Consider the following 26,977-nt stretch of genomic DNA (forward strand, 5'->3'; position numbering starts at 1 on the left):
TGAGTGGGCTCCTGGGCCCTGAGCAACCAGGCTGCCTCCACCCTCTACCCACCAGCCAGGTAACCATAGAGAGGGAAGATCAGAAAGAGGTGGGGGAGGATATAGGTCCTAATCTTTAGCCACTCTTTTTTTTTTTTTTTTTCCTCTTTTTCCTTTACCTGAGCTGCTCCCACAGCATATGGAGGTTCCCAGGCTAGGGGTCTAATCGGCGCTGTAGCCGCTGGCCTATGCCAGAGCCACAGCAGCGCAGGATCCAAGCCTCGTCTGTGACCCACACCACAGTTCACCACAACGCCAGATCCTTAACCCGCTGAACAAGGCCAGGGATCGAACCCACAACCTCATGGTTCCTAGTCGGATTCATTAACCACTGCACCACGAGGGGAACTCCTTTAGCCACTCTTGACTCAGTTTCTCCAAGTGGGAGCTGAGGGGAGCTGCTGTGGGGATCGCTTCGTTCCCAACTATGCCCCTGTCTTGGCATTGCAACAGGTACTCAAATAAGTGAATGAGAGGGCTGGAGGGTGGTCCTACATGATTCCCCGCCCCCACCGACCCCTACACAGCCTCCTGGTGACTCAGTTTCCCTACGGAAACTGCGCTGCGCTGGGCGGGGCCTCGAGCGCAGAGGCCAGCGCCATCTGTTTACCTTGCGGCTGGACGCTGGGCAGCGCCCGGGTGGGCCGTTCCCGGGGCCGGCCGGCTGCGCCGCTGGTATAAATAGGCGGCGCGGGCCTCGTGGGCAGAAGAGAGCGAGCCGCCGTCCAGCTCCCCGCCGCCGCCATGGTTCTCACCGTCGCCCGCGTTCTCTTGATCACCCTGGCGGCCCTCGGCGCATCCGGCCAGGGTCAGATAACGCTGGGTAAGCTGCCCCCTCCCCTACGCTGTGTCCCCGACCCCCAAAGGGACGGGACTCGCGGGAGTCCTGGCGTCATGTCTCCTTGGGGGCTCAGGGACTATTCGCTGGGGGCATGCGGGGTGAAGAAAGCAGGGAGCGTGGTGGAGGCTCAAGAAACAGAGTGGGCATCAGGGGTCCCTTTGGCGGCGGTGTGAGGAGTGGCGAAGGGGGTCCCTGGGCGCCCTCGCCCCACCAGTGCCCCCTGTCAGCGCAGGTGCAGACCTGGGCCCGCAGATGCTGCGAGAACTACAGGAGACCAACGCGGCGCTGCAGGATGTGCGGGAGCTGCTGAGGCAGCAGGTGCGAGCTGGGGTTGGTGCAGGGGAGGGCGGAGAAAGGCTTGGAAGAGAAGAAGGGGGTCTTGGGGTCTTGGAGGTAGGTGAGTGTGGGGAAGTGGGAGGAGGACTGGAGAAGGGGGTCCTGGCGGAGATGGAGAGGGTCCAGGGTTATGGAAAAGGAAGAGGGAAAAGGGGGGGTCCCAGGGATAGCGGGAGAGGGTAGGGGTCTGTGAGGGGGAAGGGAATCCTAGAGAAGGAGGAGAGGGGCTGAGAGTGGGTGTTCTTCGGCAATGGAGTTTGGGAGAGGAAGAGGGGAGATGAGAGAGAGGAGGAAAAGGATGGAGCCCCACTGACCACACCCCATCCCTCTCGCACCAAAGGTCAAGGAGATCACGTTCCTGAAAAACACGGTGATGGAGTGTGACGCGTGCGGTGAGTGCAGCTGGGGCGGCAGAGACAGGGCGGCGGGAAAGAGAGAAGAGATAGCCAGAGACAGAGTGAAGGGCAGACTAGGAGGAAAAGAGACAGAGGAGGAGAAGACGGAGACTGACAGAGATGGAGAAATTGGATTGATGGAGAGAGAGGAACAGGAGGGGAGACAGAGATTTTGGGAGGGGGAGACCCCAAAAGAGCCAGAAACCGTGCGAGAGATGCTGGGAGGTGGACAGTCACAGAGGGAGAGGCAAAACACGCACGAGCGCAGAGATCCAGACTGTTGAGCCTGACGGGCTGAGCACGCTGTACGGGGCAGCGTCGCAGAGCCACCAGGATCTCGCCACGCCCCCAGGGCCCAGCCCCTGGACTGGAGCTTGGTCTGGATAGTCTCCGCCCCTGGACGTGGCCCTGAACAACTCCACACACTCCCCCCACCCCCCGGCAGGGATGCAACCCGCGCGCACCCCGAGGCTGAGCGTGCGGCCCCTAAGCCAGTGCGCGCCCGGCTTCTGCTTCCCGGGAGTGGCTTGTACCGAGACGGCGAGTGGCGCGCGCTGTGGACCCTGCCCCGCAGGTTTCACAGGCAACGGCTCGCACTGCGCGGACGTCAACGAGGTGCGTCCGCCCCCACCGCCCCAACGATCCCCCAACGCTTGCCCCCACAACTCCTTAGTGCCCCGACGACCTCCTCCTCAGCTGAGTGTGCTCTCCCGGAGGACCCCCTCACCTCCAGGGACGCAAGTGCGGACGACCTCCCCACCAATGGGGGACACCCACCCGTCCCATCCCCCTCTCCACCTGAGACACCGGTCCCATCAACTTCCTCGGTAGCCAGTGACGTCCCCCCGGACGACTCCCCTATTGCCAGGAGCGGTCTGCCTCAACGACCCCCCTCACCGCCGCGTGTCTCAAGCCCCATCATTGGGGGACCCGCGTCCCAACGACCTCCTCGCCGCCGGGCACGCGCATCCCGACGACCACTTCCCCCCTCCTCTGGGGACGCCCGCCCTCAAAATTTCTTACCCCGCCCCTGAGCACCCAGCCCACCCGGTCCGAGGAACAACTCTCTCCAGGCGCGCCCTTCTCCCCTCCTGGTCTTGTCCCTTCCCCTATCTTCCCCTATCAAGGCAAAGCCATGTGTGACGCCTGGGACTATGGCCTCTGCCACATATGGCACCCTCCCCTCCACGAGCTAGCTGTTGGCCCTTGAACTTCCCAAGGATAAGCCCAATAAGCCTTGAGGCACTGATCTCTGGGAGACCCAGCTTCACCTCTGACGCTCAGCGGCCCTTCCTCCCGCAGTGCAACGCCCATCCCTGCTTCCCCCGCGTCCGCTGCATCAATACCAGTCCAGGCTTCCGCTGTGAGGCTTGCCCACCCGGGTACAGCGGCCCCACCCACGAGGGCGTGGGGCTGGCCTTTGCCAAGGCCAACAAGCAGGTAAGGGCTGTAGGAGGTTGGGGTGGGGAGCCAGAAGGAGCTAGGGCCGTTTTGTTGAGTAAATTCGACCTCCGGCCTCGCAGCCTTTTCTCTGCCTCAGTCTAACGCGAAGGGAAGGGGATCCGGGTCTGGGGGATAGAGGAAGTAAGGGTCCGATTCAGGGACGGTCGGGGTTGGGAGCAAGATGTAGGGGAGAGTAGGATTCAAAGGCGTGAACCGGGTGGGACGTCTGGGGGTATCTGCCTGAGAGCAGTGACCTTTGGGCTCCCTCTCACCCAGGTTTGCACGGATATTAATGAGTGTGAGACCGGGCAGCATAACTGCGTCCCCAACTCCGTATGCGTCAATACCGTGGTAAGGCCTGGGAGAAGAGGGGAAGGATTGAGAGATGGAGGATTGGGCGCGAAGATTCAGGCGGTGTGGGCTGACCTGTGGCTCCGGCGCAGGGCTCCTTCCAGTGCGGTCCGTGCCAGCCCGGCTTCGTGGGCGACCAGGCATCAGGCTGCCGTAGGCGCTCACAGCGCTTCTGTCCAGACGGCACGCCCAGCCCGTGCCACGAGAAGGCCGACTGCGTCCTGGAGCGTGATGGATCGCGATCGTGCGTGGTGAGTGAGAGCGGCCCAGGAAGGGCGTAAGATAGGGGTGCGGGGTGCAGCCACGACAGAGCACCCACTCACTCCCCTACCCACAGTGCGCTGTCGGCTGGGCGGGCAACGGGATCCTCTGTGGCCGGGACACAGACTTGGACGGCTTTCCGGATGAGAAGCTGCGCTGCTCAGAGCGCCAGTGCCGAAAGGTGGGTGGGGTCTGGGGGCGTGACCTGGTAGGAGAGCGGTCGGGGCTCCCTGACCACGCCCCTCATGCCCGCCGCTCCCACCCGTAGGACAACTGCGTGACGGTGCCCAACTCAGGGCAGGAGGACGTGGATCGCGACGGCATCGGAGATGCTTGCGACCCGGATGCCGACGGGGACGGCGTCCTCAATGAGCAGGTGGGGCAAAAGCGGGGGTCCAGGAGAGACTGGATGGGGGCGTGTCTTGGGTGATGGGCGTGGCCTCAGAGGCTGAGCTCCCTGGTCCTAGTGGGGGGAGGGGCCCCTGCAGAGGAGGCTGGGCCTCGGAGAGGGACTAGGCTGGGGATTGACCTTTGCCTCACCAGGCCTGACCAATCCCCCAACCGGCCTTGACCTCTAGGACAACTGCCCGCTGGTGCGGAACCCAGACCAGCGCAATGCGGATGGCGACAAGTGGGGCGATGCGTGCGACAACTGCCGGTCTCAGAAGAACGACGACCAGAAGGACACAGATCAGGACGGCAGAGGCGACGCCTGCGACGACGACATAGACGGCGACCGTAAGCTCTGGGGCAGGGGGGAAAGGAGAGAGAAGCTCAGGCACGGAGAGGCGGGGCTTGGCTGGGGGCGGGGCTCGGCCGGTTTTGGAAGCCGGAGGGAGCTGAGCTCGCCCAGGGTGCCAGGGACCGCGGACTAGGCTCCGCTAGGTAGAAAAATGCAAGCTGGGACATGAGGCTGAATGGAAAAGGAAGGAAATTTTGGAGGGGAGGAAAGCGGTCCCTGTGTTAGATGACGCCGGGAGGGAGTAAGAGGGCAGAGACATGAGACTGGGATGTAGGGCCAGGAGGAGCCATTTTTACACCGGGGCAGAGGCTCAAGGTGGTGCATTCACAAAACCAGTCCCCTCACCGCCCGCCATTCATTTAGGCTCTATGAGGCTGGGGATTGCGCATGAATAACTTGTAGCTATTGGGAGCCAGAAATGGGGTGGGACTCAGGCCCAGGTGTGCACCTGCTCTGCTGAAGTCCGCCTGGCCCCGTCCCCATCTTGGGATCCTGTTCTGTGTCCCTGCTTCCCACAGGGATCCGCAACACGGTGGACAACTGCCCCAGGGTGCCCAATTCAGACCAGAAGGACAGTGATGGTGATGGTATAGGGGATGCCTGTGACAACTGTCCTCAGAAGAGCAATGCAGATCAGGTAAGCATAGGCCAGAGCCCAGACGGGTCAGATCCTAGAGGTGAGCCCCAGGCTGGTTAACAAGACTCCAGCCCAGTCTGAGCAGCCTGGGGGTTATTCCTTGGGGTCAGGAAGGCCTTGGCCCTGGAACTGAGTGGGCGGGTGGGAGGCTTCTGAATTCTTCTGCTCTGATTGTAAACACCTGCATCCTTCTCCCACCCAGAGGGATGTGGACCACGACTTTGTGGGAGATGCATGTGACAGCGACCAAGACAAGTAAGGAGGCCATCTGGGGGCTAAGGTGGGGACCCAGGGTAGGCAGCCCCCAACCCAGCTTTCTGAGGTCTCATTGTCTCTCTGCCCCACCCACCCACTCTAGGGATGGAGATGGGCATCAGGACTCTCGAGATAACTGCCCCACAGTGCCTAACAGCGCCCAACAAGACTCAGACCACGATGGTCAGGGTGATGCCTGTGACGACGATGATGACAATGATGGGGTCCCTGATAGTCGGGACAACTGCCGCCTGGTGCCCAACCCCGGCCAGGAAGACGTGGACCGTAAGGCAGAGGGCAGGGCCTGTGGTGGGCACAGGGCCAGTGTGGAGCCACTAGGGTGAGGTTTGGGGCAGGCAAGGTGGGGTCAGGGCAAGTGTGAGCAGAGCTGGAGGCGTGGTGTGGGAGTGGCTGGTAGCTTGTGTGGGTGTGGCCAGGCCTGGAGCAGAGCCTGGAGCTGATTTTACCTCTCTGTGGGGGAAATCTCCTACCTCCTCGCAGGGGACGGCGTGGGGGACGCGTGCCAAGGGGACTTTGATGCGGACAAGGTGGTAGACAAGATTGATGTGTGTCCGGAGAATGCTGAGGTCACCCTCACCGACTTCAGGGCCTTCCAGACCGTCGTGCTGGACCCAGAGGGCGACGCGCAAATAGACCCCAACTGGGTGGTGCTCAACCAGGTGGGGGCAGGGCCCAGGTGGAAGGTAGGGGGAGTCCGGGACCACCACACTGGGTCCTAAGCTGGGGACAGGGAGATGAGGGCCCACACGGCTGGCCTAAGGCCCTTCTTCCTTTGAATCCCACCAGGGGATGGAGATCGTGCAGACGATGAACAGTGACCCTGGCCTGGCTGTGGGTGAGACGTGGGGAGGGGTCGGGCTATGCAGGGAGTGGCTCAGGGGGCAGGGCTAGAGGAGAGGTGGGACAGGATCAAGCCAGGACTCTTGAAAGGCAGAGCCCAGTTGGGTGGTCTGGGCTCAAGGGTCGGGGATTCTGGATTCTGGAGAGGCGGGACCACCGTCCCTTCCTCTCTTCAGGTTACACGGCCTTCAATGGCGTGGACTTCGAAGGCACATTCCACGTGAACACAGTCACGGATGACGACTACGCGGGTTTCATCTTTGGCTACCAAGACAGTTCCAGCTTCTATGTGGTCATGTGGAAGCAGATGGAGCAGACATACTGGCAGGCAAACCCCTTCCGCGCCGTGGCGGAGCCTGGCATCCAGCTCAAGGTGCTGGGCCTCACCCAAACCCTTGGTCTCAAGGCCATCTCCAAGACCCCAAAGATTTCCAGAGATCCCCAAAGTCCTACACCCCCAAACCCCCACCATTCTATGGACCTCAAAGTCCTTCCACGTAAATCTTCCCACTTGCTCCCATAGGCCCACACTCTCTCACGATCCCTCAGCCTGCCTGTGGCCCCTAACCCTCTCACAGAGCCCTAGACTTTCCCTCAGGTTCCAAATCTTCCTGCAGACTCCCTCAGTATTTCACTGAAACCCTAATATTCCCCAGGTCCTCTAGATTCCAGTTTACCCCATGGACAACCGAAACTTTCTACAGGTCACTAAATCCTCCTGCAGACTCCCACATCCTCTCATGAGCCCCCAGACCATTGCTCCCCCTGCCATGACCTACCTACCAACCTCCATGTGGTCCCCAAGAAGGCATCCTGGGGGATCTTCCATCCAGGCACATGGGGACTCTCCACAACTACTCTGTGATCCAGGCACATGGGGACCCTCCACAACTACTCTGTGATTCACAGGCCCTCACATGTCTGGGGTGCTCTGGTGGCCTGTGTGGTCTCTGACCCCATTCCTCTCTTTCTGGGTGTGGCAGGCCGTGAAGTCCTCCACAGGCCCTGGGGAGCAGCTTCGAAACGCCCTGTGGCACACAGGGGACACAGCATCACAGGTGCGGCTGCTGTGGAAGGACCCCCGCAACGTGGGCTGGAAGGACAAGACATCCTACCGCTGGTTCCTACAGCACCGGCCCCAAGTGGGCTACATCAGGTGGGAAGCCTGCTCCCTGCCAGAAGGCCAGCAGCCCTTGCTCTATCCTGATTCTTAAGGGAAGGGGAGGGGGGCTCCAGGGAGCCTTGGCCTCCTTATATGTAAAGTGGGAATGATACAGGCAGTTAGAATTAACTGCTTCGGGAATTCCCCAGTGATCTAGTGGCTAGGATTTGGCACTTTCACCGCTGCACCCCAGGAACTGAGATCCCACGTCAAGTCACTGCACGTGGTGCCCCCCCCCCCATTTTTTTTTAATTAAAAAAAGAATGAACTATTTGGCCTCTCCTGGGACCCAGCACACAATGGAAGGTGGGGGTCTCACCCACTCCGTTTTTCAGTCCCTACTCTGTGCTGTCAGAAGTCCAGGCACTATGCTCAGCACCTACTGTGTGCAGGGCCCTAGATGTCCACCCTCTCATGCAGGGAAACTGAGGCTCAGGTCAGGAGCCCCCTCTGCGCCGAGTGTGGCCCAGGCAAGGGAATACACAGCCCCCACTCCTAGACAGGAGGGCAGGAGGCTGAAGCTCTCAGAGGGGAGGGCCTGGCCCAGGGCCCCGAATCACAGTTCCCTCCTCCCCTGCAGAGTGCGGTTCTATGAGGGCCCTGAGCTGGTGGCAGACAGCAATGTTGTCCTGGATACAACCATGCGGGGCGGCCGCTTGGGAGTCTTCTGCTTCTCCCAGGAGAACATCATCTGGGCTAACCTGCGGTACCGCTGCAATGGTAAGAGTGGGCCCTGATGGGAAAGATGGGGAGTCCCTACTGCCCGGCTTATCCCTCTCACCCACTCACTCTCTCTCCACAGACACCATCCCGGAGGATTACGAGGCCCAGCGGCTGCTGCAGGCCTAAGGACTGGGAGTGGGACCTGCCATCAGCACCTGGCCCCAAGAGGCAGCAGACCTGAGAGGAAGGGAGAGGGGTTCAGAGAGGAAATAAAGTGTGTGTGTGGCGGAATGACAGCTGTGGTCTCTGCTGTGGGGAGATAGTAGGGTGGAGCCTCTGACGAAGGCTGGGCCAGGGACCCCAAACCCAGGGCTTGGGAGAGTGGGGGCCTACCACTGACTTCCGGCTGACTGGCTGGGGCCCCCGCAGCATGACCAGGAGTGTCGGCCCTGACTCAGTGCAGCCTGCTGCTGCATCCCACCCACTCCCCTCAAATATCTGCCCCAGGACCCTGGGGTGTGTGTGTGAGGAGCTCACACCTGTGTGTCCATATTCGTGCGTGTGTGTGTGTATGTGTGTGTGGCCTGTGTGGCTCCTGCCTGGTACACCTTCAACACCCATATTTCATCTTTGAGGGGGGAGAAGAGGACAGGAATAAAGGGGAGGAGGCAAAGACGAAAACATTGGATTTTTATTACGTTTCATTACAAAGGATGCAAAGGTACAAAGACGATAGCGTCCACGCCAGAGAGGATGGGCAGGGGCCGGCCGAGTGCGCCCTGAGCGCCCGCCCCCACCCACCGTGGGCACCCACACGTGCGGCCCACGGGACATCTACAGCACAATGTACATGCTGGGGGTGGGGTGGGGGCAGAGCCAGCCTGGGGAAAGAGGGACACAGGTGGGGCAGGGCTCGGACTGGCGGGTTTGCATATATCAGTGGTATGGCCCAGCCCCTAGACGGGGAGGGGCAGTTTCCCATAGAGAGCATGGCGGGGCCAGTGGACCCCGGCTGCCAAAGCCCTCCCTCCCAGGGTCTGGTGGCATATGCCACAGCTGTGTCCCCTTGTCCCAGTTGGCGGGAGGTCAGAGGGGACAGTCAGGGCATCGATTGCCCCCAAATACCACAACCCTGCAAGATGGGGGTAACCCACGTGTTACTGGCTCCTCAGGACAGAGCGCTGGGCACTGGCTAGGAGGGCACAGGAGCAGTCTGGGACTAGCATCACCCTCACATTCAGCTCTTGCCCCTACCCTGCCTGGGACATGCCTGTGGCCCTCACACCCTTGAGCCTGAGCCAGTGACAGAAAGGGACTGAGGCCCAGGTCACAAGGGTCTTGTGCCCCTGGGTGCCTTCGAGAGTACTCTAGTGCCCAGGCCTGGGGGTGCAGGTCCCCCCAGGTGAGAGCTCTTGTCTGAGGCCTGTCGCCTATGGAACACCAATGGTTATGAGGAGTTCCCCATGCAGGCAGGATGCCCAAGGCAGAGGGAAACCAGAAAACAGAGTTGGCTCAGGCCAAGCTGCCTGGGCAGGGCCTGAAGAAGGAAATGTCCCAGGGACCCCTCATCATATGCTGTGAGACCCCCGAGGGGTGGGGGCCCGGGGTCCACGGAGAACCTGGGCAGAAACTGACCTGGCTGCCCACTCACCCCCGGCAGGCCTCCCAGGGTAGGTGGGGCACCAGGTCTCCCCCCAGCTCTTCAGGCCATGCAAGGGGTGCTCAGGTGGCCACGGCTCCCTCATCTGAAGCATCACCTGCAGGGGTGGTAGACCAGGCTCAGGGACACCAAGTACCCTTAACCTTGTACCCTGTGCCCCAGGCCCACACCAGGGGTACCCTGAGGCCTCTGACTACTATAGCTCCAACTGAACCCAGTGAGGGTGAAGGGTGCTGCTGCTGCTTCGTCAGGGCTGGGAGCGGCTATAGGGTAGGAGGAGTCTCCCGATACAACTAGGCCTCACCACACCCAGCCTGCACCCTGCGGTAAGGATGCCTTCTTTGGAAATGCAGAAAGCTCAGAATCCAGTTGGGGACAGGAGTTTGGCAGCATGTTTGGTTCTGAACTTGCTCAGGGTTGGCTAAGACATGGAGGTCTGGCGACAGACGCACCATCCCAGGTGTCCTGAGCCCTCCGGGGGCCTCCAGGTCAACAGAGCCCCCTCTAGGAACAGGGGATCATGGGGACTCATCGGGCCCAGAAAGTTGGACAGAGCGGGTCACCCCTGCTGCATGGGCCCAGCCCAGCCCAGCCCAGCCCAGCCCCCCACAGGCAACACCTACTCCTGTCCCACCTGACAGCAACCAGCCAGCACCTAGCACACCCATCCAAAACTGGACACCTGCGCCAGTAGGATGATGAATGGACGACAGGTGCCTCTCACCCTCCAGGCGGGGGTCTCACAGCATTTGATGGATGAATGCACAGATCCAACCGTCCCCGCCCATCCCGCTGTGATAAACAGGCCTCGTGATGGGGCCTGCTTGGCTAGCCATCCTCCTCAGAGGTTGGTTGCCTGAAGAAATCAGACCAAACACACCCATGACGTCAGGACTCTCCTACCCAGCCCCTTAAACCCATGAGTAGGTCAGAACACCCAGGCGCAAAGCCCAGCCCAGCATCCAAGACAGGGCTGCATCCCCAGTGCACACTCACTGGGCAGGCAGGTGGCCCTGAGGCCAGTGGGGAGGCTGGAGGTTAGCGTGAGGCATTGCTGGGAAAGTGCCACAAACACATATACACCTGCCCTTGCCTTCCAGCCTCGCAGGCCAGGTCCCAGGGAGCTCTGTGGACTGCAGTGGAGGCTGGACCCAACTCCATTAGGGTCCCTTCTGCTGTGCTTTGTCCCCACAGGGTAGCCTGACTGGTTTTAGGATTCTGCTGGCTGTGGGCCCCACATTTTACTCAAGGGTCGACTTGCTCCCTGAGCTTTCCACTAAAGGTCTCAGGGCACGCTGCCTCAAGGGACTGGCCCTGACCCTTCTCACCCATAAGTGTCAGGGGGAAGCAGGGCTTGCGGGGAGATTGAGAAGGAGGCTGCAGGATACCCCAAATAGTACTGCCTGTCTTCCCTCTGGTAAGGGCACAGCAGGGGTGGAGGTCCCCAAGGGTACCTGTGACAGGGATGGGATCCCCATAAGACTCCTCCTTCTGCCCCCCCAAGTCAGTGCTGGGCACTCTAGGGAGTGACGCTGAAGGGCGGGGCATGATCGCTCTTCTCTGGAGGACACAGAGAAAAGCTGACCCCGAGTGTCGCCCTTGGCCCGTGAGCCTCGTGCAGTAACAAACTCACCAACCACCCTGGGGGCTCAGAGGACAGAGGGTAAAACTGAGGCAGGTGGGGACACGCTGGTTGGCTCGTGCTCCCGGAGAAAAGGTTTTTGCACAGCTGAGGGTCGCTCGGCCAAAGTGGGCGAGGACGCAGACGGCGGGTCTATGTACATAATGCAGGGGCCCCGGCTCACCCCTCATGGTGCAGCTTGCCTGAAATCACAGTATTTTCACGTCACAAGTCAAAGGGCTGATTCCCCTTAAGCTGTCTTGTTTCTAAAGGTCTTGGCAATTCAAGAATATTTAGTAGAGAAGTGTTACTTAAGAAAAAGCCAAAATCCCCAGAGTCCTGCCCAGGCCCAGGAGGGGGCAGTAAACGCTTTGAGGATGCCTGGCCGCTGGCTCCTGGCTGGGGCCCCCTCCCCAGGGAAAGCACTGCACCTACGCCCCTCCTGGGCCGAGGCTGCCATGTTAATACAATGTCACCTGTGCTCCTGGCCGAGGGACACTGGAAATGGGCCACGGGGCTGAACACCCCCTCCTCTCCTGCCCATGTGCACCAAGAATCCAGTGCTGAGCAGATGGGAAGTGAGGGCTGACAGGGCACCCTCAGAGGGACCCCAGTGCCTTGTTTGAAAATTGCATCCAGGAAGGTTGCTTGTTATTTTATTAAGGCCATTTTTTAAAAAGTTCTACATACAAGTCTAACAGTAATCAAACCCTTCTATGTACATGTAGTTTTCCTTTAAAAAAAAAAAAAAAAAAAAAAAAAGAGTCCCCACTCTTCGCCCCAGCCCCCGTCATGGAAACATAACAGGCCCTTGAACTGGATGGACTGACACAGTGTCCCCAAGCCTCCAAAACAGCAGTGGAGGCCAAATGACCAAGGATGGGGGTGGGGGACTTTCCATATGTATGGCCACCCAGCCGCTTGGCTGAGTGCTAACCACCTGGCTGGGGAACAAGGAGATCAAACCCGGCTCCCACAGACAGAGGTGGGTGCTCCTAAGACCCCGGCGGAGGCCGAAACACACCAAGCAAGAGGTGCCGGCCCGGCCAGCAGGTGGAGGAGCAAGAACTCCAGATGCGAGATGCGATGTCGGAGAGAATGAAACAGAGGTTCCTATTCCAAAGCAACCGACAGAACACAAAGCCAGCCCTACCACCCACTCACAGGGCCTGTAGGGTAGAGGGACGGCCTCCGGCGCGCCAGTGAGCCCCGACGGATGGTCACCTGGGCCTCCCGAGGCACTTTGAGAAGCACCTGGAAACCAACCGCTAAAATGCACACTGCTCTTGGCCTCCACGTCTAGCCTGCCAGGAGGAGCTACAAGCGGCATGGCCAGAGGAACGAATGTCGGTCAGTTCCTGGAGTGGGGTGGTGAGGACGGCCTTGTCTCTGGGGCATCTCTGAGCTGAGGGGCCACAGCTACTGCCGGCCACAAGGTCTGGGACAGGCCCGCCCTGAGGACTGGTTGGCACCTCGGGAGGGCCTGGCAGAGGTGGGCTGAGAGACCCTTGGTGAAAGCCACGGCTCCTTCCCAGGTGTCTATTATAGGACCAGAGCAGAGGCACCTCTGGTCACTGCTGCCAGCTTCCGCCAGCATACCCACTCAGCCCTGCCTGATCTTATGTCCTTCTGTTTTGAGATGATGGGGTGAAACTAAAAAGATCAGAGATGCAGCTCAGACCTGGGCAGGCAGCAGACTGCTTCCAGTTAGCTTACAAATATATATATAACATTAGATTTCTACAATAAAAACATGCTCTCAGGCAAGTGTTGGCTTGAAGGAATCAGTTACTGGTCTACGACCAAAATGTAAATACAAAACTAAAGAAACAAACAAAAAGAAACACAACACAAATGTCCTGGCCACCCCCTCCCCACCCCATTCTTTAAATAATAGTAACAGTGACCACAGTACAGAGAAAGAAAGATGGAAACAAGTTGCAAAACCCCCAGAAATAATCCCTGCCTCCACGTGCATCCCAAGCAGGCCTGTTCCTCCTGGGCAGGGGTTTCACAGCAAAGGTGGCCACACAGGGGCCTGGCTGGGGCAAGTGAGGCGGGGCCTGGGCTTCCCACTGGGCCCCGGGAAGATTCAGCTGCTTCGCATGCTCTGTTCACACGTTCGCATCCCACCTCCAAGGGATGGACTCCTAGCGCTGTGTGTGTGCTCAGAAATATAAAAGACAGCAGTCCAAATAGTGTTTATTTCGCTTCATGCCCGGCCCCCCTCTCTGGCGCCTTCTCCCTTTGGCAGGGTGGGGCTGGCTCACTACCTAACCATGGGCTGGGGGCATGGGTGGGTGGGGGGACCAGGGATAAAGGAAGGCAGTGAGAGCTGGACAACAGTCGGAAGATGCCCCTCAGCCCACCGCGTCGCAGAGCACAGTGCCCCACCCCCCGAGCCCGGCGGCCCTGCCCAGCACGCTTTCCGCATCTTACAGGGGGGACAAGTGAGCAGGGAGGGTCCGCGGGGGCGACGTGAGGGCCTCACGCGGGAGGTGGACAACCGGGTTGGGGGGATGGGCGGGCAGGGGCGCTTGGCGGCATTGCAAGCTCAGAATCACAAGCTCGGCCGTTTGCGAGGGACGGAGCGCCGCCGTCCCCAGGCTCAGGGAGACACCGTCGGGACCACTGACCGGTGGGGTGACGGAGCCGGGGGCTGGGCGGCAGTGTGCCGGGCGTGCTGCTCACAGACGGTCCATCCGGAAGGTGTCTTCAGTGGCCGGGTCAGCCAGGACCATGTCTGGGTCATTGAGCATGTGCAGTCCGTCCAAGGTCAAGGGGTCAATCTTGAGTTCGTCCAGTGGGAACTGGTTGTCAGAGTCGAAGCTGACGTCACCGACCCCAGCCAGCGTGCTGGTCAGTTCTTTAGAGAGGCTAGGAGGGGACTCTCCTGTCACTGTGTATGGGGGGTGGGGTACAGACAAAAGGCTCAGCTTGACCTTGGCTCCCTGCACCCCTGCAGCCCCTCTCAATGCTCAGGCCACACCAGGGGAGCTCACCTGAGCAGTCTGTCCCCCAAGGGACATCTGCAATGTCTGGGGTCATTTTTAGTTGTCACGACTGGAGGGAATGCTACTGGCATCGGGTGGGTGGAGGCCAGGGATGCTGCTCAACACCCCATAGTAGATAGGATGGTCCTGACCTGGATGTTGGGGTGTCAAGGCCAGGAAGCCCTGGGATGAAGGCTGCGACACAAACTTCAGTGTGACCTGGTGGGAGCAGGGACCTCTCCGGCCCTGCCAGGTTCTGCTAGGCAGTCTGCTCCGTGCACATCAGGAGCCTCCTTGTGGGTTGGAGGGAAACTCAAATTCTCCCCAAGAGACCTAGGTTCCAACCTGGGCTCCTTCCTCTACTCAGTTTCCCAATCTGGGAAAGGGACAGGAAGGTTCTAGTCTGTCTGGCCTGCTGGACAATCAATGGTGTCTGATCTTTCTCACACAACCCCCAAGGCCAAGGCTTCTGCACCCAGAACATCTCCTGCAGACCGTGGGGGCAAGGAGGAGGCACCAGATGTGCACCCGGAGTTTTGGCTATGGGGAGCTCTGGACAGGGACCCCCTCCATCCTAGAGATGACAGTGGGGACTTCTGGGAGAGTCTCACCCTCAATCCCATGCAGCCCTAGCTTGTGAGGAAACTGCTTCCTTCTTTGATAAAACTCAGAACTTCAGGGCATGATGAGGGGTGGGGGCAGGGACCCTGAGCTCTGCTGGGTGAAGGCTTACTCACAGGTGCGTGTGCATGTCCGCGCACCTGGGCACTGTGCTGAGGCCACCTGGGGACTCCTGACAGCCCGTGTGAGCTGGTACGTGTCTGCTGCTGCACAGGCTGAGCCCCACTAGGCAGGGCCCACCCCACAGTCACTTGCAGCCCCAGCACATTCAGCTAACGGGGTTCAGGAGCCTGGGCAGTGGGTGAAGGACTAGCTGAGTGACCTCTTCTATCCAATTCACACTCTTAGCCCAGGACACCAGACACCCAGGTCCAGGGTCCAGTGTGTGTCCCCCTAGCCTGTACTGTAAGCCCAGCAGTGAGTCAAGGCTGGGGAGGTTCTGGCCTCCTTGGTTTGTACCGAGAGCAGGGACCCCTCAGCCCCATCACATCTCACAAAGAGTAGAGACTCCATCACCCCCAGGGCTGAGGCCTCTCATGGCAGCCAGATCCCACAGAGATCAAGACCCTCACCCAAGATGCTGTGATGGCTGGCCTCACCTGTGAGGATGATGTTGGGGATGCTGCTGTGGCTGGGGTAGCCCAGCTGCTGTGTGTCCGGCAGGCTCCCAGGGCTGCCCGAGAGGCCCATCATGGCCGCCTGGGAATAGTTGAGCGTCGAGCCCGGGCTGTACAGACTGCTGGAGCTGATGGCATTCTCCATCATGTTGAACTGCTCCAGCTAAGAGAGGAAGCATACAGGCATGAGGCCACTGCCACCCAGGTGGCCACCGTGGGACCCGGGCTGCTATAGGCCAACGAGTCTGTCTGTGGCTGCTGGTAGTTCCAGCCTTTCAGGATGCCTAAGAGCCATGTCAAGGCACACTTGGGGCTGCCGAGCATGAGTCCCTCTGCCCTGGGGTCTGCTCATCTCCAAACCTGTCTGCACCTGCCAGCACATGCCCCCCACCCCCAGCCCCCAGCTTGCTGGCTGGTTGGCTGGATGGACAGAAGAGTGACCAGCCCCAGGCAGCAGGCAACCCTTCCCGTGCCCACATGCCCTCAATGCTGGCCTCCACACAAAGCCAGCACAACCTCTCAGCAAACCCACGTGCACAGTTCACGCTGAAGAACCCCTGTTAAGAGCCACAGCCCATCCCTGCCAGCGTTCACTGCCCGCCCTTCCTCCCCCTCTGCTGGTGGCCTTGTTCTGCAGGCAGGATGCAGACACGGGGTGGGGGTTGGGGGCAAAGCCAAGCCACCCCCTCCAGGACCTGAGCCTCTGCAGCCTGGAGTCGGGAGGAGGCTGAGAAGCTCATGCCCGAGGAGTGGGTGGGATCTGGCGAGCGTCTGCAGTGGGCGCCCGCTCACCTGATGGGACAGAGCATTGGCCTGCCTGGCTGCCATCTGCTGCTCATAGTATGAGTCCCCAAACACGCCGCCCAGGGTAGAAGAGTGCTGCAGACAGAAAAGAGGCCCGCTGTCGTCAGGGTCCCCCAAACCAGGCAGGGGTGAGGCCACCGTGGCAAGGTGGGGTGCTCCCACACCTCTCTCCTAGGACCTCACCAGCCGGCCCAGGTTGGGAGAGGAGGGAGGCCTCTGGAACTTCCTGGAGCATGCTCGGGACGTAAGAGGCAGACTGCATCTGTCCCAGGGCTCCGGGGAGAGCCCAGGCCCCGGAATGGAGCAGTGCACCCCTAATCTGGGGATGATTGCTCTTTTCCACTGCCTACTTCTGGGGGGACTCTGTACCCCAACTTCGCCCAAAGTGCCACCCCATCGCCTCTCTTTGGGCCCAGGTGTGGGTGAGCCCATTCTCTTCATATGGAAGATGAGGGGCCACAGGGGTCAGGAACCCCACTTGACAGGCCCCAGAGGAAAGTGTGTGAGGGCAAGGTGGGGGGCACTCTGGATATTCAGGACATGGGAGACACGGGACAGGCAGCAGGTCACACGCACATGGGCAGAGAGGCTGCACAGAGCAAGCATGGGACAGGTATACAGAAAGCCCTAGTCCACCCACGGCTGGCTGCCTGCCTGCCACCCCTACTTGCTCAATGCCAGCTGGGGCAGAGGGATGGGGGCTGCCCCCGGGAGAGGATCAGGGGGCTGGGATGCCCAGCGGCCGTGGAAATGCCAACAAGAGAAGCATGGAGCCCCTGCCCATTCCTGAGATGCTGCCAGGGAGACAGTGGGAAGGAGTCTAGTGGGATGTGGAAGGGAAGTAAGGGATGGCATGTGTGGCCAGGTCGCACTGGAGGCAACGAACCAGGGGAAACATATGCCCAGCCCAGCCCCTCAGTGTCCCTGAGGCTGGGAACCCTGGCCTATTTCCTCTTCTGTGGGACAGCATGGCTTACAGAAGTCGCTGTCCTGCAGCTGCTCGCAGGTGCTCAGCATGTATCCAGACCGGAGTTTCCACAGACCATAGGCCCTGGACCTCCTCCCTTTGGGCTCCCTGTTCTAGAAAGGTCCTCACATTCTTTGACAACTGCCAGAGCCCACTGGCCACTCTGGGTATTCAGTAGACAGGAACAGACTGCCACCTGGCAGGCGGGGTGGCTCCTGGGGCTGGATGTTCCATTCAACCACCAGGAAAGAGTTAAAAATGTGAAAGGAGTAAAGGAGGAGAAAAGACCATGTGGCAAAAAGGCCACAACTGTCCTAAAAATTGCCAGCTTCGGGCTTGGAAAAGGGGGCTGTGGGACTGCATGGAGGAGGCACATGACGGCCTTGGTGGAGGCTGGGGGCTGGTCTTTCCGGGGCACCTGATGCTATGTCCGTGGCCTTGATCCCAGAGAGGCCTGGCACACACAGGAGACCCCAGGTACGATTTCTCTTGTGAAGCTGCCATAAGAGCTCTGCTCAGAATGCAAGAGGGGAGGCAGTGCACAGGACTTGATCCCAGCCACCGGAAAATCAGGGTGCATCAGGACAGATACAGCATCCACTCAAGGCCAGATGTGGCAGGCAGCTGCCCTGTGCATCCAGGAGGAGACACTGGCTGGGCAACGTGGGGTGACCCAGGCCCCTGGGGCTGATGAATGCATCCTCCAAGATCCAGCTGCAGTGGGAAACCAGGCCCGCCTTCTGCCATGGTTTGTTCCTAAGTGAGCTCCTGATGGGGGGCAGACAATCTGCCGGCCCCATCCTCATATCTGAGTGATCTGCCTGCCTCCCTCGCCAAGGCACAATGTATGGATAGACAGACTGACACACAAGACACAGGCTTGACAACACAGCAACAGGCTCTCTGCTGGGATAGACCACTCTGGTTCAGGCCAAACTCTTCTGAGATCTGATCCACCCTTAAATTCTTGTCCTGCCTCATAAAGGGACTTCACTCAGGGACCGGCTGGGGTAGGGCTGCCCACCGGGGGACACCCCACCTGCTGCTTCCCTGCCTAGACCAGCTTCTCCCACCCCTGACTCCTCTGGCACCACGAGACCATGACGAGACCAGACGTGAGAGCTGAGAGCTGACAGGGACAGACCGAGAGCATGTAGACAACAGGCTGACCCCAGGCCGGGCCTGCCCTGCCCTGAGCTCACTGCACCTTCTTGCCATCTATGGGGAGGGGAGGCCCCTAGTTGTCAAGGGTGGTGGAGGGAGCACCCTGGGAGAGGCCCCCCCCGTGTCAGTGAGTTATGAGAACAGCCTCGGGTCCCCCTGAGGCGTAGGCCCACTGTCTTGACACATGGGCCTGGCTTGGGGTGCATTGCTGAGAGCCTGGGAGATGAGGACAGCTGCACATCCCCAGGGACAAGGGAGCCCAGGTCCTGCCTGGAGGAATAACTCCTCCCCCCGCTCTACCTGGGAAGTAAAGCCCTATCTTCCCTTTGGCTGAGAATGAGGCTTCAGGGTCTAGAGTACCGCATGGCTCCTACAGGTCTCTCAGCTTGGTGACAGTCTGGGGACAGGGTGGTGGGGTCCTGGGGACACTCTGCTGCTACAGCGAGAAGTTTTGGGCCTGGACGTCAGCTTTGTGGGAACCCCCTCCTCCTCTGACAGAAGGTTTCGGACAAAATGCAGCCGTGGGTGAAGCTGAGCCAAGGGGAAGTCTGAAGAACGGGGGTGGGGTGTGCATGTGTGTCTGTGTCAGAGATGGGGTCCTGTGGGGCCTGGAATGGAGGGAAAACCTAGGTCTGACAGACATGGTCTAGCCCTGCTTGTCACCTGGGGCAAGCCTCTGTCTTCTCGTCTGTGGGAAGAGGACAAGGATGCTGAGAGGTTGTCAAGCCAGAGAAGCTTCTGGGGCTGGGGACCAGGAGATGAGAGAAACACCTTCCCAAGGGGCAGATAGGGCTGAGGGGTTGGAGCCCCCCATCACCTCAGCTGCACCCCGAAGCAGGGGCCTCTCCTCCTCCTTCAGAAGCCTGGAAGCATTAGCCTCAGGGCAGGCAGACATGGGTAGGGACAAGGGCACAGGTGCCTTGATGCCGCTCTGAGCCACACACTGGGGCATCCCAACCATGGGGTGAGGAGCTGGGGCATGGCCAACACTGGCATCACTGCTGTGAGTAGAGAGTCTGCCACCCCCAGCTGGGGTTTGGCACAGACCACAGAGGCGCTGTGGGAATGTGGCAGCTGCAGGGGAGGGCGCCCTCTCCTTGGCCCCTGCTCAGGGTAGCCTCCCCTTGCCAGTCCCAACCCCGGTGGAGTGAACAAGATGGGATGGAGTGAGACAGGAGACACAGATGGCGGATGGGCAGGTGGGGGACATGTGGGGGGAGGGGCGCCAGCTAGGCTGGAGGAGGGGAGGTGGGGAGGGGAGGCGGCGTCCCTTACTTGTGGGGAGCTCCCAGGGGAGAAGCCTTGATTGGAGACGGGCGAGGTGGGAGACTGGTTGGCTGGGGAGCCGGCGCTAGTGCGGTACTGCTGCAGAGCCGGCGCCTGTGATGACAGACAGGTCAGGACGCTCGAGGGGCCCCAGGCCTGGCTTCTTGGGACTGGCTGCTTCCCACCGAGCCCTGGGTAGAGCCCCCACCCTTCAGGTAAGCAGAGTACTTGGGGTACCTGCAGGAGGTAGGGGTCCCTGGCCGTTTCCTGAGCCCAGCGCCTTGAGGGGCTCTGCCTCCAAAGCCAACTCTGGGAGCGGCGAGGGCAGTCAGAGAGCCTGGAACCCAGCTCATGGAATCGCCCTGCAGCCTGGAGTGGGACCGAAGGGCTGGCCCCGACTCAGCAGGTTTCAGAGTACCCGCATTCACACCCCCACTCATTTGCACACACTGGATGCATGTGTGTATGAGCGCGCGCGCGCGCACACACACGCAGACCCACGCTTGGGCAGGTTAAGGCCCAGGGCCAGAGGCTGGGAGCAGTGGCAGGAACTGAAAAAAACGCCATCTAAGGGCACACAGCAGTGCTCCCAGAGCTGGAGAGTCATGATCATCAGTGCCACTTGGGACAAGCCCACCAGGTTATGCTGTCCACAGACTTCCAAAGGGCAGCCACTTCCTCACCCAGAGGACAAAGGGCCTTGGCTTCTTACCAGACCCCTGTGGGGCAAAGACGAGCCAGGCCAGGACTTGTATTTAGACCCTGCTCTGGTCCCACCTGGTAAGGCACTGCTGTGTGCCCCCAGGCCTGTGTGCCTCACAGCCTGACCGCTGAGGCTGTTGTTCAGTAATGCCCAGCTGGCCAGCCCAGGGCCCCCTAAGTCCTATGTTTTCTTCATTTCCTTGGAGGCCTGTTCTGGGCAATTTGGGATGGGAGTTGAGCCCAGGTAAGGCAGGGGGGTTTGCTTAACAGGATGTGAGTGCCAAGAGAGACCAGCATGGTCACTCAGCAATGACCAGCTCAGACCTTTTCAGGGTTGGAAAGGGGAAAATGACCAGAGGGACCCACTCACTTGGGCAGGACTGCAGAAACTCAGAGGAGGCCAGTGGAGCCCGAGTCCTATGGGAGACAGCACTCCCTGGAGGTGGGGGGGTGGGAGTGCCAGATGACAAACGCCTCGACCTGAGAGCCTGCCCTGGGCACCCCATGCAACCAATGTCCCCCAAACTCCACAGTGAGGCTCTGCTGTTGCAGGGTGTCATGGAACTGGTGCCCCAGGCAGCTCCACTGTGTTTCTGCCAAAGGCTAGGCTTGAGCACATTCCCATCCAAGGGGACCTCTGAGGTCTATCTTCTGAGCTTGGAAAGGTGGGTCTCTACCTGTTGGGTTATCTTCCCACCTGCCTCAGCTCAGGGGGGCCTGTTCTTTGCAGAGCACATGGCATTCTGATGACATGTATCCCAAGGCTGGGAGCCATGGGCCAAATGAGAGGGGAGGGCTGGCTGGGCCCCAACATGGGTCCCTGTGCCTCTGAATGTAGTCAAAGGTAGTTGTGACCACTCCCTTCCTACCAGCGTAATCAGGGTGAAAAGCTGAACTTCTGAACTGTCAGGAAGGTTTGTGCGGACAGCTGTCAAAAACTAGCATTTGTTACCCCGAGCCTGGCCCCAGGCAAGAGGTCCCAAGGTTTGAGCTACAGGCCTCCTCAAACCCCATGCAGGGGGTCCCAAAGTCTGAGATGCAGGCCCCCCCGACTCAGAGCAATGTGCCGTATGAACCATAGAACAGGTTTCATCCCTTCTCTTCCAAGTCCATCTCTGTCCTTCTGACTCCCAGAAGTCCATTCCCCAGGCCCTGAGAGCTCTGCATTCCCCCAGCCTCAGAAAAAGCCTTTTCCTGGGTGGGAAGGGCTGAGGGGGCATTCAGGGCATGGGGAGGGCTTGGCAGCCAGACATGGGGTGGCTCATGCTGGATGAAGTTTGGGGTACTTGACCCCTGCTTGTGCCTCAGTTTCTCCATCTACACTGGCGTGACAAACTTGGCTTGAAGATTCCAGGTGGAATCCTCATTAAGCTCCCAACCCCGGGCAGCTTTTGCCTTGGCCTCAACCCCCTGCCGAGTTGGCTTCAAAATGGAGCCTCAAGGTGGCTGCAGATAAAGCCAGGCACCCTGACAGCACTCCTGCAGGGCAGATGGGGGTCTCCCAAAGGCCCCAGGCTCTTTTTGCACAAGCCCCCCATCCAGGCCCCATGGAACCCCATCCCGGGCTTACCGAGGCAATGTCGATCCCCATCGGTGGCTGGCCTGCACTCTCTGGGGGGGACTGGGGGAGAGAGGACGGTACCGTGACCGCAAGCGGGGGCAGCTGGGGCCCCCGCGTCAGGCTGGCGCTTGGCATCAGGGAGCCGCCCGGGGGGAGGCCGACAGGCACCTGCGGGGGCGGTGGGGGCGGCTGCTGCTGGGATGCAGGCGGTGGCGGTGGCGGGGGCTGAGGCTGTGGTGGGGGCGGCTGCTGAGAGCCTGCCTGAGTAAAGAAGGCGTAGGGCAACTGCTGCTCCAGAGATAGGGCATCCATGGCCACGGCCTGAAGGGAGAAGAGGGTATGAGATGAGAGGCCTGCCCAGAGGCAGGCCAGGCCACGAGCACCTGCTCCCCAGGGGAATCCCCATAGCCTGGAGCACCTGGCAATGACGTGAAGGATGAATGAAGGGTGGTCCAGACCCTGGACCAGGGAAGCAAAGGCCTGGCAGGCAGGCCTCCCCTGGGACCCACGGAGGACTGGGCTACAGCTGAACAGCCTGTCCCCAGGGAGCCTTTCTCACCGCACCTGAAAGGTGACACCCCTTCTGCACTCTTGCAGACTAGAGAGGCCCCCGGCAGCAGGGAGCCAGAGCCTAGGCCCTGTGGAGTCCTAGAGGGCAAGTGGTGGGAGGTTCCTTCCCACCACCCTGCAGCCTGGCCACCGAGGGAGGCTGCAGACAGTGCAGGTGATGGAGGCAATGGTGTGGTCACTCAGCAATGACCAGCTCGGGCCCTCTTACAGTTGGAAAGAGGAAAATAACCCAGGGCAGGTTTTCAATGTTCATGAGTCTGTGCAGATAGTCCCTGGGGGCAGGCAAGCCCCTGCCCTCTGAGGGAGGCTGGACATGCCCAGGAGCTACAGGATGTAAACATTTAGGGGGAGGCCCGCCTGTCATCGACAGTGGGCAATTCAGGACCAAAAAGGAAAGGGAAGGCAAGTTTCAGGGGTGGGGAGTGGCAGGGAGGGGAAAAGAGGCTGGGGTCACAGATGGAGAAACAGACGACGCAGTGGCCTGGAGACCCTCATGGCTCTGTCTGGATCCTGATCTGAACAAGAACTATACAATAGACAAGAGTGGGGAACGAGGCCCCGGCTGGGCATCAGAAGGTATAGAAAATTACTGTTAATTTGATTGTAGGTGGATAAGACCATCAAGGTAATATTGAAAACACAAAGAAATGGAGTTTCCTGATGGCCTAGCAGTTAAGGACTTGGAATTGTCACTGCTATGGCTCAGGTCACCGCTGGCCCAGGAATTTCTTCTTGCCGCAGGTGCAGTCAAACAAAACAAAACAAAAGAACCCCAAAAACATTAACAAAAAAACTAGTTCTCTGGTGGTCTAGTGGGTTAAGGATCCAGCATTATCACTGCTGCAGGGACGGTTTGATCCCTGGCCCAGGAACTTCTGCTTGCCTTGGGCACAGCCAAAAAAAACCTAAAAACCAAAAACAAAAACAAAAACAAAAAACCACACACACACACATAAATGAAAAGGGGAACATAACAAAGCACTTTACACAAATAAAAAGGGCTGTGAGAGAGGAAAAAACAACTGTATGCCAGCATGTGGGATAACCTTGATGAAAGAGATCAATTCCTAGACACACAAATTAGCAAAGAAGCAGACAAAGCAAATAGAGTAAACTGAAAACAAAAAACAAAAAACAAAACCCCTATCTAAACATCGTACTTTGGGAAATTTCAACAAGATCCTAAAGAAGAGAATAGGGCAATGAAGAAGGCCCAGTCTCACGGGCACAAGCTAACAGTCGTGATGGACACAGGAAACTCCAGGCCACTTTTTTTTTTTTTGGTCTTTTGTCTTTTTGGGACCACACCCACAGCATATGGAGGTTCCCAGGCTAGGGGTCTAATCGGAGCTGTAGCCACTGGCCTACGCCACAGCCACAGCAACACGGGATCCGAGCCTCATCTGCGACCTACACCACGGCTCACAGCAATGCCGGATCCTTAACCCACTGAGCGAGGCCAGGGATCAAACCTGCAACCTCATCGTTTCCTCTGAACCACGACAGTAACTCCTCCAGGCCATTTTCTGAATTTCCCATGTGTTTGAACATTTGATACCAAAATAAAAAATGTTAGGAAACTCTTCAGGATTGTTCCCTGGAAGAAGGGAGAGGCTTCCCACAGAGGCAGAGCCGGGCCCCACCTCCCCTGCCCCACTGAGCCCTCGCACCTGCGTGATGGGTGACAGCGGGGAGAGAGTGGGTGACACCTGCTGGGCCTGCTGCCGCCTTGCCTCCGTGCTCAGGGACAGTGGGCGGTGCTGCGGTGAGGAGCCAGGCGTGCTCATCCCTGAAAGGGAGGAAGAGAAGGTAGGCGTGGTGCCAGCCACTGGCACACACCCAGGGTCACTGCCGGAGACAGCCCAATCACTCAGAAGCCAGTGGGCACGTCTCCATGGCCAAATCCAGGATGCCCCCTCTAAACCCCCAATACCCTGATACTCAGGGGGCTCCATTCTCCTTCCCACTTCCAGTGCTGACCAACACACCCCTCAATGATCCTGGCTTCCCTCCAGGAGGGGCGTGTCCCACAGACTCTGTTGATGAGCACTTCCCGACCTCTGCACCACTCCATGCTTGGCCCCCAGACGGATATGTGACCAGGGGAGCCAAACGAGACTCTGCTCAGAGACTTTTTTTTTTTTTTGCTTTTTAGGGCCGCACATGGAAGTTCCCAGGCTAGGGGTCGAATCGGAGCTGCAGCTGCTGACCTACCCCACAGCCACAGCAACACAGGATCCAAGCCGAATCTGCGACCTACACCACAGCTCATGGCAACACCGGATCCATAACCGACTGAGCGAGGCCAGGGATGGAACCCACAACCTCATGGATCCTAGTCAGATTTGTTAACCGCTGAGCCGCGAAGGGAACTCCCCTGCCCAGAGGCTTTTGGTGGAACTCCAGGAAGGGAGGTCCAGAGTTGTACGGTGGGGCATCCTATAACCACAAGGGAGCTGAGGGGAAAAGGTAGCATCTGAGCCCCAGACCCAGCCACACTGGCACTTCCTGGTTTTGGGAAACCATTAGTCCCCTTTTTTGCCTAAACTGGCTTGGGTTTTGGTTAGTTCCAAGGAAGTTGGTCCTGCTTGATGCTAGTTTCTTTTTGAGCCTTCTCCTCATCCTCCACCCACAAACTGACCCTTTGGCCAGATCTCCTCCTGGCCCCTGACCTTTGTATCTGGTCACACCCTTTTCCCCCCACCTAATGCATTCCCCATATTGCAGCACAAACCCCACGATGATAACCACACTAGAAACTCAGTTGTTTCATCTCCTTCCTGATGGAACTCCTGCCGAGGGGTTCCAAGTTGCCCCCTGCCTCACCCCAGCCCATCCCTCAGCAACCTGATCCTTGGATGTTTTGGTGTGAAGGCACTGAGTGAGGTCAAGTTCAGTGTGGTAGCAGTTGGAGCCTGCCAGCTGCTCCTGAGGCACCGTGCCAGGGAAGCAACAAGCCTCCTGACATGGCGGAGCCCTGGGGGCCTGAACCGACCCCCCAGATTCACTTTCTTTGTCCTTTTGAGTTCACTGTGAGGCCCTAATGAGGTTGTGAGCAGGCCCTGAAGAGAGTGTGGCCCAAAGTCAAGGCCAGGTGAAGATGCCTGACTCACCGGGGGAGCTGGTCCTATACCGCAGAGGGCATCAGATCAAACTCTTTCTGGCAAGTACGGCAGCAGGTTCGAGGGCTGGCATGAATGCACCCAGCGCACACTCAGGGAGATGAGGCAGCCTTCCCTCCACCCACGGCAGCTGTTCACTGGGGCTGTGTCATCTGTGTGAGGCGAGTCCGGTCACGCCTGTACTTCCCTTAGGATGCCCTGGCAGCTTCCCTCAGCCAAGCACCACAGGGAGGGGCCTGGCACCATTGACTGCTCCTGAGGCAGGGCCCCCAGGGGCCAGTCTCTGCACAGACCCTGGGCCCAGAATTAGGCTGCTGCAAACACAGTGACATCAGGGGAGCCATTGGCAGAGGCCTGGGGGGAGGAGTCCGGAAGATGCCTGCTGAGAGTGCGCTGGGTCTCAGGACCCCAGGCTCTTCCTGTCTTCTCTGAGCATCTGATGCCTCACATGTCCGGTGGGCCAAGGAACACTAGACACCCATGTAGGGAGCAGATGTCAGGACTCGGGAAGCAGCAGAGGCAAATGCCAGGAGTGAGGGGGTCAGACAGGCGACAGGGATGGGAGGGGCCTGCAGCAAACTGAGGCGCTCTAGCCCACCTTGAGATGTAGGACTCCACCCACCATTGCTGGGTCTGATTCTTCAAGAGAAGCTAGAAATCCAGGTTTTTACATGTACGTTTGAGTGCTGATTCAAGGCGTCACACACACAACCGCAGGCCACCCAAAATCACTGGTGGGCTGGATTTGTCCTTTAGGCTGCCAGCCTCTAATGTCTGTCCTGAATACAAGGGAGTTTTTAATCCTCTGCTAGGCTGCAAAGGGAGCTTCTGACCTTACATGGGGCAGCCACACCCTGAGACACCAGTTGGGCCAGGAGGGCCAAGGGATGCCTTGCTGTTGAATTCCTTTTGACAACCTGGATCACCTTTGGGAAAAGAAGTGGGGCCAGCTGGAAGGGAAGCCTAGCGCAGGCAGGGAGAGCTGCCAGGGGAGGGCAGACCAGGTGTCAGAAGCCCTGGCCCAGTGGCACGGAAGCCCTGTGCACAGGGCCGGCCAGCCACAGAGCTATGCCAGGAAGGAGGACCACAGCCTGCCCACCTCCGGGATCCGGCGAGCAGCCAAGGCAACAACTTTGGCAAATGTGGAAGGAGACGAGAGGGGCCGCTGTCTTCCTGGCGGTGGAGGCCTCCCTCTTCCTCCTTGTCCCACTAACTCCCGCTCACGTTCTGACTACAGGGTGGGCTGGGTGCTGGTGGGGGTGATCTCCATGCGTGCCAGTGGCCTGCGGCTCAGCCTGATTTCAAACGCGCCCAGAAAGCGAA

The 26,977-nt window shown here is 59.4% G+C and overlaps 2 protein-coding genes across 26 annotated transcripts in view; one reads left to right on the plus strand and one right to left on the minus strand.

Annotated features, from left to right (window-relative positions):
• The first annotated feature begins 643 nt into the window (after positions 1 to 643).
• Positions 644 to 8,277, plus strand: COMP (cartilage oligomeric matrix protein). Its single transcript, XM_003123527.4, has 19 exons — positions 644 to 862; positions 1,113 to 1,198; positions 1,557 to 1,608; positions 2,057 to 2,226; positions 2,914 to 3,051; positions 3,331 to 3,405; positions 3,498 to 3,656; positions 3,743 to 3,847; positions 3,935 to 4,042; positions 4,245 to 4,404; positions 4,927 to 5,045; positions 5,248 to 5,300; positions 5,404 to 5,585; positions 5,802 to 5,980; positions 6,108 to 6,156; positions 6,338 to 6,534; positions 7,145 to 7,317; positions 7,904 to 8,043; positions 8,126 to 8,277. The coding sequence occupies exons 1-19, from the start codon at positions 784 to 786 to the stop codon at positions 8,170 to 8,172; spliced, it is 2,271 nt and encodes a 756-aa protein (XP_003123575.2). The 5' UTR covers positions 644 to 783; the 3' UTR covers positions 8,173 to 8,277.
• A 382-nt stretch (positions 8,278 to 8,659) lies between these two features.
• The window catches only part of CRTC1 (CREB regulated transcription coactivator 1), an 87,982-nt gene continuing 69,664 nt past the window's right edge, over positions 8,660 to 26,977 (minus strand). For 4 of the 25 annotated variants that reach the window (XR_014836619.1, XM_085010125.1, XM_085010107.1 and 1 more), the window contains 6 exons: positions 24,203 to 24,321; positions 21,972 to 22,283; positions 19,709 to 19,813; positions 16,291 to 16,377; positions 15,481 to 15,661; positions 8,660 to 14,166 (listed from right to left, as the gene is read on the minus strand). Coding sequence is in view for 20 of the 25 variants with exons in the window: in XM_085010107.1 (XP_084866233.1) it covers positions 13,955 to 14,166; positions 15,481 to 15,661; positions 16,291 to 16,377; positions 19,709 to 19,813; positions 21,972 to 22,283; positions 24,203 to 24,321 (1,016 nt within the window). In the remaining 5 variants the exon portion in view is untranslated. The remainder of the gene's footprint in view (positions 14,167 to 15,480; positions 15,662 to 16,290; positions 16,378 to 19,708; positions 19,814 to 21,971; positions 22,284 to 24,202; positions 24,322 to 26,977) is intronic. The other 21 variants (XM_085010124.1, XM_085010120.1, XM_085010123.1 and 18 more) reach the window with 11 other exon arrangements.

Source organism: Sus scrofa, chromosome 2, assembly GCF_054392235.1.
Source record: "Sus scrofa isolate SSC_HxYL_T2T_F1_AM1 chromosome 2, Sscrofa_HxYL_maternal_Yorkshire_Landrace_v2.0, whole genome shotgun sequence".
NCBI classification, from domain to species: Eukaryota; Metazoa; Chordata; class Mammalia; order Artiodactyla; family Suidae; genus Sus; species Sus scrofa.